Source organism: Mastomys coucha, unplaced genomic scaffold, assembly GCF_008632895.1.
Source record: "Mastomys coucha isolate ucsf_1 unplaced genomic scaffold, UCSF_Mcou_1 pScaffold23, whole genome shotgun sequence".
Taxonomy (NCBI): domain Eukaryota; kingdom Metazoa; phylum Chordata; class Mammalia; order Rodentia; family Muridae; genus Mastomys; species Mastomys coucha.
Window position 1 is genome coordinate 113,039,845 of NW_022196906.1, and position 9,338 is coordinate 113,049,182.

The following is a 9,338-nucleotide window of genomic DNA, read 5'->3' on the forward strand; positions in this document are numbered from 1 at the left end:
TGACAATTGAAAGATCAGTGGTAGCATCTGCTTTGCTTTTTTGTTTTGTTTTGTTTTGTTTTGTTTTGTTTTGTTGCAAGAGCTGGACAAAGCAATCCATGCAAACCATATTAACACAGTGATCATTACCTGATGCTCAGTCTTGTCTGCTACATCAATCTTGTCACTGTCCCATCCCTCTATGCCACCTCAACCCACCAGACTCCATACCTGAGGACGGTGGGGAGGAGCTCAGCAGTGTAGATAAAGAATATAGAGACAGTGCCAGCCATGCTGAACTCTGCAAGCACGAGCATCAAGATTACTGTCGACTTCAGCTCTAAATGAAAACAGCATGACACTAAGTCTTGGGCCACCCTACCTTTAGGGCCCTACAGTCATCTCTCAGTCCCCTACCAAAGACAATCGAATGGCCCACCCTTACACTTGGTCACCTAGCCAGCAGACTCAGACATTCAGCTAGAGGAGAGCTGACCTGCATAGGCCCAGCCAGTCCTGAAGTTACTACAATAGGAGAGTTGGAGAGGTCTTGGGGCATGCCTGTGGGAGGCCTTGTGGAAGGCCGTGGGTCAGGCCTTGGGGGAGACCTTAGGACAGACTTGGGGCAAGCTTTAGGGGAGACCTTGAGGCAGGCCTTGGGGCAGACAAAACACAAGTTTTTTGGTTTTTTGTTTTTTTTGGTTTTTTGTGTTTTTTTGGTTTTTGAGACAGGATTTCCCTGCAGAGCCCTGGCTGTCCTGGAACTCACTCTGTAGACCAGGCTGGCCTCAAACTCAGAAATCTTCCTGCCTCTGCCTCCCAAGTGCTGGGATTAAAGGCGTATGCTACCACCGCCCAGCCAAAACACAGGTTTTTAAAGAAAGGGTTTCTCATTGAACCTGGAACGGGCTAACTCAGTGAGACTGACTGGGTAGCAAACCCTAGGGAGTCTCCTTTCTCTTTTTCTCTGAGACTCAGATCAGAGCATGTGCTACCCTGCTGGGATTTGTACATGAGTGCAGGATATCCAAAGTCAGGCTTTTCAGGCTTATGTAGCAAGCACCCCACCAACTGAGCTATGTCCCCCACCCTCAGAACTTTTCTCTTCAGAATCCTTTCTCTAGCTCCTTGCCCACATCTGTACAAACACGTCAGCTCGATTCAGCGCTCTACTTAACAATAGCAACAACGTCAATCATGATAAACATCGAACTGTAGAGGCCTAGAAATGTTTCTTCCTTTCGTTGTTGCTAACCAGTATCTGCTAGTGCCTGGGAGGATGCTGAGAGGAGAAAGAAGGGGACTCCTTAGGCAGGCCAGGCACAGCAGCCTCCCCTACTGGATGGGTGCTGGCCGCAGCTCTGTGCATTCCAGCCCTGCAGACTGACCCATGTTGTGTTGCCCAGAGATCTTTGAAACGTTGGAACCAATGCTGAGTACCAGGATCCAGGCCAAGAGCCTCTGAGCAAGAGGACTACCATGGATCCAGGTCACCACTAGACCATTTTCAAAGAGTAGCTTATCCTAGACGACATCGATAACAGTAGGTACTTGGCAAACAAAGGCTCCTGATGAGAGGTGAGGCTTAGGGGAGTGGCTAGAGAACATGGTTGCCACCATCTACTCTCATTTGCCCACTAGGTCTGCTTCTGGAGTGGGTTGGAATGGGGTCACGGAGGATGCCCGCTCTCCTGCTCAGGGTTAGCTCCCTTTTAATAGCATGAGTTCCTCTCTTGGGTCTTGTGGGCTGGGGGACAGAGGATACATGCAAGAAGCCAATCAATCCTTCATGCTTAGCTGCCTGGCCTTAAGAGGCACTAAGAGAACCGTGAAGAAAGAAATAAGAGGTACGGGGCTGCCTTCTTCTCACACTGTACCTTGCGGGAGGAAAAGGAGAAACAAACATGTGAAGGTGAGCAGGAAGAGAGTCAGGTTTAAGGTCCACTTCCTCCCAAAATACTCCAGGAGAATGACACAGCATAGCCGGGCCGGCACGGCCAGGATGCTCGGGACCACTTGTACAAAGTAGATGTCCAGCCCAAAGTCATTCAGCTTGAGACTCAGTGTAAAACTGATGTAACTGACGGTAAACCTGGGGGGAGAAAGCATAAGAGAACAAGGGAGAGAGAAAGGAGTAGGACTGAGAGAAGGAAGGAAGGATAGAGACAGGGAGAGAGACAGGAGAGAGGAGGAGGAGGAGGGGAAGAAGAAAGGAAAGGAGGTGGAAGAAAGGGAGGGAGGGAGGGAGGTCAAGTCTCGGGAATAAAGACGGGGGGTAGGGGAGAGGTGAAGGAACAGCACAGACTGGAAGACATGACCTACCTCCGACCAACCTCCCTGCCACTCCCGAGTTTCCCAGAAGCCCCAGGACTCACCACACACAGCCCATGGCCAAGACCACCTTGAAGAGGTGATGATTGGTATAGAAGTCTAGGATGGAGGCCTTTGTCACTTTCTTTCCCGGAATCTGTAACTATAGGACAATAAGACCAGCCAGAGATAGAGGAGACCCTAGCTTGCTCCCTGCCCACATGCACAGGGTGAGGCCTGCCCCTCCCCCGGTGCCAGCCACTCTTTGGCCTTGCCCAAACACGGCTTAGTTCACCCTCATTCTGAAGCAGTAGACAAAGGTCCCACTGAACGGGTGATGGACGAGGTTTCCACAGCCTCCAGCCCTGGCCTCCTTCCTGACCTGAAGCCTCTTACCTCATTCAGTAGGTTTAGAGGGATGGTCTTCTTATTCACTTCAGCCGCATAGCATAGCACCTTCTTGGCTTCCTCCACCTTTCCTCTCACCATCAGCCACCGTGGTGACTCTCGGAGAACCCTGTGTGACCCCACCTCTCTCTTACCTCGGAGTTCTAGGATGGCTCTCCCTCTGAGATGCCACCGGTATTAACGTGTGACTAAGGAACCTCGAAGGCCACCACTAACCTCGAGATGCCATCTGCCCCTGCGTGGTAGCCAGCCCTTCTTCCCTAGCCCCCCCCCAGCACCCCCACCCGTGCTGCTCAGAGGCAGTGCTCAGCCATCTGATCCCTGTGCCCTGCGGTCTCGTTAACTACCCAAGTCACCTCTAAGTTCTTCCTTGCTAGCTCGAAGGCATGCCCAAGAGCCATCCTTCATGCCCACTCTCTGAGATTTGTAGTGGAGCTGCTTCCTTCACGCTTGATGTGACGGTCACCACCATGCCGCAGAATGGCTGTGGTGACTAGGGCAAGCATTCCCTATGCTGGCCCATGGTTGTAGCAACAAAGGACAAAGTAAAGAGGCTAACTCTGCAGGTGGTGATATGGCTGTTCCACGGTCCACCCCCTCTACCCAACCCACCACTACACAGGAGCGGGGTCTGAGGAATGCTGGAGTCAACAGAGGGATAAGAACAACCTAAGGGGTGGGGACTTGGTGCAGCGCCCGCCTATGTGCACGGAAAGACCGTCAGTGACCTCATGTATTTGCCGGACGGGACTTGATAAATCTCCATGTGCTTTGTTGGCCTTTCCACTATTGGAGGTGAATGAATGTGTCTTTTACATCTCTCTAGGAAAAGTATACAATAATTGGTGCCTGTGCAATGGGGACTTGACAAACTAAGACAAGTGCTAGGCATGGTGGGATTTGAGGTCAGTCTGGACTCCAGAAGAGCAGAAGGCCAGCCAAGACTACAGAGCAAGACTCAGTTAAAAAAAAAAAAGATATATTATGTGAGAAAAAAATCAATTTTTAAAAAAAAGTATAAATAAAAACAGTAGAGGACTACAGAGACGGTTCAGTGATTTAGAAGTACATACTGCTTTTACAGAGAACTCAGGTTCAGTTCCCAGCACCCACATCAGGAGGCTCACAAGCACCCGTAACTCCAGCTCCAGGGGATCTGACATCTGTCTGTTTGTTTTTAAAGATTTATTTATTTATTTATTTATCATATGTAAGTACACTGTGGTCTTCAGACACACCAGAAGAGGGCATCAGATCCCACTACAGATGGTTGTGAGCCACCATGTAGTTGCTGGGAATTGAACTCAGGACCTTCAGAAGAGCAGTCTGTGCTCTTTAACCGCTGAGCCATCTCTCCAGTCCCGGGATCTGACATCTTCTGTCTCCCACAGATACCTGTACACATGTACACAGACCCACACACTGATACACACCTACATACTATATACACATACACACACATATGTGTGTGTGTATATATATACACATATATTACATATATATATATATATATATATATATATATATATATATATTTTACAAAACACAGCAAAGATGACTCAGGGTAAAACATTCTTGGAAGAAATCTTAAGATGGCCATCTTGCTCTGTGTGGTCTGTGCTAGCATTCCTTCCTTGGTGAACGTGATCTCCCAAATGTACACAGAGATATCCCCCAAAAGGCTAGTGGGCTAGAAAGCATGCCAGGAGAAAGGCCAAAAGCTTAGTGAGGAATTCTGTTCCTCCAAGCTTAGCTGCGTGAGTTGAGCCTTCACAGTTCCCACTCTGACACCCCCGTCCTATGGCTCCCGACATTTAAAAACAGCACGTGGCTTGAACACATGCCTCAACTGGCCGCAAAAGACCCTCTCTCTGTTCCCCCAAGGGTCCTCTCCTGGGGTACTCCAGTTCCTGGGCCCTGGTTCTGGTCCTCCTGTAGTGAGGTCATCTCAACAAGGCGACCAAGGCCATCCTGAAATGTTCCGTCAGCCCTGACCTCTAGAGCCTGTCTTTCGATCTTCGTTAACCCACTGTTCTGCCCACCTCTCTAACGTCTCGCTCACATACTTCTCTGAGGGCCCCTGCCTCCCCTCCCCCAGGACTTCCATGGCCCCCTCCATGTCCTATGAGACCCACCCCATAGATGCCTGGAAATGGACTGCTCACCAGATATTGCAGATAAGGGGAAACATGGGCATGCCACCCAGCAGGCACAACAGTCTCCAGTGGTCAACTTTGTAAGCAAGCCCCGTCAGGAATATGACCCCTATGGTCAAGAAGCAGTGCTGGAGGATGACGGCTTGGGCGCGGTGCTCGCCCACCAGCCACTCCATGACTGTGCAAAGAACATGAGGACAAAGCTGTGGTCGGGTCACAGTCCCCAGGTGAGCCTTCCGTGCAGCCTACTGACATGCCTCCCCTGCCCTCGACAGCTCAGGGTAGACAGTTTCTTCTGCCTCTTCCAGGTCTTCAGACACCCCTCAGAGCTAGATTGTCCCTGTGTCCCCCAGTACATATCCTATGCCTTGATACACCTCCTCAGCTCCCATTCACCCTTCATTTTTGTTCTACCCTCACCACTCCTTCTAAAGGTTCTGCCTAAGCAGTGCCTCTCAGAAGAGAGGCCAGCGCAGGGCACGTCTCACGGTCTGACCTGCGCTAAGACAAGGAACACTTGGAGTGTGTTAATGCTTTGATCTCCGTGGCCTAAGATTCTGTGGAAGGTCAGTTCCCTTTGGCTGTGCTCTGGCAAGTTCTCATGAGAAGAGGTGCCAGGAAGCCCCAAGAAAATGAGGGTTACAGCCGTTTGGTTCTAGGCCTGGAACATGCATATATATATATGAACCCCAGCTCTTCCTTGTTCGATGGCCCCGAACCAGCTGGCTAAACTCTCTGAGGCTCAGGATGAAATGAGCAAAGTACACCCAGGGCTCAAGGTGCAGGGTCTAGAAGGAGCATGAAGGGAGTTCCTTGGAGGCTCAGGAGACTGCTGTGGAGGTTGAGGGTTGGGAACACCCCCTTCTGAATCCCTCGCTCTCTCTTTCGGGCAACTAGGAGTGGTGCGGGTTACTCCTTCCCCACTGAGCTTTGTGGCCTGTTGCCTCCCCTTAGGTTTCTGTCAGGCTGTCCTTCCCCGGTAGATCTGCCTCCTGCTCCCTCTTGAACTGTACCAGTTTCCATCCCACCATGCCCCCTTGAGCTCCAGTCACCTAAAGATACACTGCAGATGGCATAGCCCACGGAGGCCTGGGCCACAAAAAAGCGGAAGAACAGATATTGATAAAAGCTGCTCACAAAGGCTGTTCCGAAGCCGAAGATGAGGAACCCCAGCAGCGACAGCAGAATGATTGGATAGCGGCCCAACCTGCGGGGGGTGGGGGTGGGGGGGATGAGGAGAAGACGCCACCAAGCCACGCCTCCCTGGCTAGCCGTAGCTACACGGCTAGGCACTTGGGCCAGGCTCTGTGTTACCCCAGGGCTTTGGAGTAGCCCTTCATTTTCCTCCCCCAGCCTGAGACTCTGGATGCCTGAGGAGGAGGCAGGGGTGTCCCAGGGATCAGAGGGAAGGAGAGACTCACTTGTCACTTAAGAACCCGAAGAGAAGAGAACCTGTCAAGATGCCGGACATGAACACAGTCTGCCCGTTTTCCTTGTATGGCTCATTGCCACATACCAGGTCAAACTGCAGGTTAGACAAGGGCACTGATCACGGCCTCCACACAGACCCAGAGACTGAGCTTGGCCCAGAGGGGAACTCTTAGGCCAGTGGTTCTCAATCTTCCTAATGCTGTGACCCTTTAACACAGTTCCTCATGTGGTGGTGAGGAATAATACCCATAATACTCTTTTGCTGCTACTTGATAACTGTGATCTTGCTCCTACGAATTTTTATGTAAATATCTGATGTGCGAGATAGCGGACGTGCGACCCCTGTGAAAGGGTCGCGACTCACAGGTTGAGGACCACTGCTTTAGGCAGTTGGCACCCAGAGAAAGGTCATTTTAGGCCTCACTCTGCTGTCCCAGGACCCTGTACAACACCTGGCAGACCCTGTAGCAGAACATGGAAAAAGGAAGTGGAAGGGTGGTGCAGACAGGCGACTGGCCGAGCACTTATTACTAACGGGCACACCGGGCACACACATTGTTTCTGGCAGCCCCGATTCCCACAGAGAGATCCCTGCTGAAAAGGACTCAGGCCTCATAAGGTTAGGTATGAAGCCCTATGAGAGTGGCCAGCACGAGCTTTTTCCTTCCCAGCTCTAGCTTCTATGCATTGTGTTTGGTTGCCTCCTGACCTATCTCCTGTGCCCCGTGCCTCTGCTGCCTCAATCCAAGGACCGCCAGATGCTGGACAGAATACAGATAAACAGAACAAAGCCCTCCCCCTCCCCCAGCCTCTTGTGCCTCCATCCCTAGGGCCCTCAGCTTAATGATCTTCCCTTGACCAGAAGCCAAGAGCCACAGCAGTTCTCTGTCCTGAGAAGAAATCCCCTGGACAGGTGATAAACCTGGCTCTACGTCAAAATGCATGCTAGCTTCCTGGCTAAGAACATCAGAGCCCAGGGCTGGGGAACAAGGACCCTAATTTCTTCCCTTCTGTAGAGCGTGCTCAGACCAAGCCCAGCTGTCTGTCTGTGCTGCGTCTCTTGGGTAGCTACAGTCAAGACAATAAAAAAGAAGAGCATACCTCGTTGATCAGAGAGTGAGTGTGAGCAAAAGGATAGATCCACCCGAATTTGCACGTTTCCGTATAATTGAGGCCAAAATGGATGATAGAGTCTAGATCCCATGGCACAGGGATATACATGAGGCATGTCAGGAAACTGCCGTTGGGTGCTCGGGGCAGGGTCAGGTTCAGCTGTTCGTCTTCTGTGAGGTTGGGGCCCACTTCCAGGATCCAGCTGGTGTTACAGTAAGGCCTCTGAGCTGTGAGCAAGAAGTGATGAGAGAACATGAAGAAGGTTGACAGGATGCTGGGGATAAAGGTGAGGGCCACCAGCCTCCACTGGAATGTGCCAAACTCTCCAATGGCACCCATAACGCTGGCGAACTTGTCATCCCTCTTGGCATCTATGGCCTTTAGTCTGCGTAAGAGCATCTCCAGGGACCAGTTCTGGGAGGGAAAGGAGATCTCGTGCCGGTGTGTGTCCCTGAGATCCTGGGATCCAAACATTGTCTTGGAGCTCGACTCTTCCTTCATCTGTTCAAAGAAAGGATGCAGGTCAGTCTGTCACCGCTTCTCTCCCTTCGTCGGTCCCAGGATGGAAGCCAGTAGACAGAGAAGAGTCTCTGCCTTGGGTTAATGTGGAGTTCACGGCCCCTCCCTTTCCTTCTGAAGTCTCTTAGTTTGCATAATCCATTCCTCCTGGCTCAGCCCCCCTATTTTTAGTGCATTGGGCACTTTGAGAATGTTTTCCTCATGAATGTCAGGAGCTATCTGACAGCTTCCTCACAACAAACTGTTCACACATCTGAGGCATCTCTGGAATTTCAAAGTTGGCAGAGGACTCAAAGGACCCCCTCCTTCAAGTAAACAAACGAACAGTGACACCTGAGTCAGGAATGGCAAAGGCCCAGGGCCAAAGGCAGAGGCTTGGAGCCTTAGCCATAAAGCTTAGAAGCTGGGGCTAGAGTGTAGAACACGGAAGTGGGGCAGCGGTGAGGGCAGGGCGGTGGCGAGGGCTGGGCGGCAGCGAGGGCAGGGTGGCTGTAAGCAGCAGCCAGGATAATGCAGCAGTAAGGAGCAGACACAGTCTAGCACTGTCCTGTGAGCCAAAACCCCTCAGCAGCGCTAAAGAGGCCGTGGGCTGGGAACTCTTGGGCTACCCTCACTGTGCAAACTTTCTGCAAGCAAGCCTGAGAGATTCTCAAAGCCCAGTGGCAAATCCAGAATGTGGTCTGAGGAGACAGGCACTATGAGACTGCCAGAAAACTCACAGATACAGAGCTTCTCGGCATAAGAAAGGCTAAAAGGTTGTTTGAAATAAAACTGTGAAGAGGAAAGTGAAACAGATTCAGTGCAGGGCGTTAGTGAGCTGGAGTGTGCAGCTGAAAGCTGGACAGGTGGAGAGACTCAGTGGGTGGAAGGCTAGCCCGGGTGGACAGGTGGAGAGACTTGGTAGGTGGAAGGCTAGCCCAGGTGGACAGGTGGAAAGACTTGGTAGGTGGAAGGCTAGCCCAGGTGGACAGGTGGAAAACTCAGTGGGTGGAAGGCTAGCCCATGTGGACAGGTAGAAAGACTCGGTGAGTGGAAGGCTAGCCCAGGTGGACAGATGGAAAGACTCAGTGGGTGGAAGGCTAGCCCATGTGGACAGGTGGAAAGACTCAGTGGGTGGAAGGCTAGCCCAGGTGGACAGGTGGAGAATTCAGTGGGTGGAAGGCTAGCCCATGTGGACAGGTGGAAAGACTGGGTGAATGGAAGGCTAGCCCAGGTGGACAGGTGGAAAGACTCAGTGGGTGGGAGGCTAGCCCAGGTGGACAGGTGGAAAGACTGGGTGAGTGGAAGGCTAGCCCAGGTGGACAGGTGGAGAGACTCAGTGGGTGGAAGGCTAGCCCAGGTGGACAGGTGGAAAGACTCAGTGAGTAGAAGGCTAGCCCAGGTGGACAGGTGGAAAGACTCAGTGGGTGGAAGGCTAGCCCA

The 9,338-nt window shown here is 51.8% G+C and overlaps 1 protein-coding gene across 8 annotated transcripts in view; it reads right to left on the minus strand.

Annotated features, from left to right (window-relative positions):
- The window catches only part of Slc22a14 (solute carrier family 22 member 14), a 22,241-nt gene that overhangs the window by 4,281 nt on the left and 8,622 nt on the right, over positions 1-9,338 (minus strand). For 5 of the 8 annotated variants that reach the window (XM_031345307.1, XM_031345302.1, XM_031345306.1 and 2 more), the window contains 8 exons: positions 7,386-7,898; positions 6,275-6,378; positions 5,906-6,060; positions 4,863-5,031; positions 2,686-2,806; positions 2,355-2,452; positions 1,857-2,119; positions 211-319 (listed from right to left, as the gene is read on the minus strand). In XM_031345307.1, coding sequence (XP_031201167.1) covers positions 211-319; positions 1,857-2,119; positions 2,355-2,452; positions 2,686-2,806; positions 4,863-5,031; positions 5,906-6,060; positions 6,275-6,378; positions 7,386-7,898 — 1,532 coding nt within the window. The remainder of the gene's footprint in view (positions 1-210; positions 320-1,856; positions 2,120-2,354; positions 2,453-2,685; positions 2,807-4,862; positions 5,032-5,905; positions 6,061-6,274; positions 6,379-7,385; positions 7,899-9,338) is intronic. The other 3 variants (XM_031345303.1, XM_031345305.1, XM_031345304.1) reach the window with 3 other exon arrangements.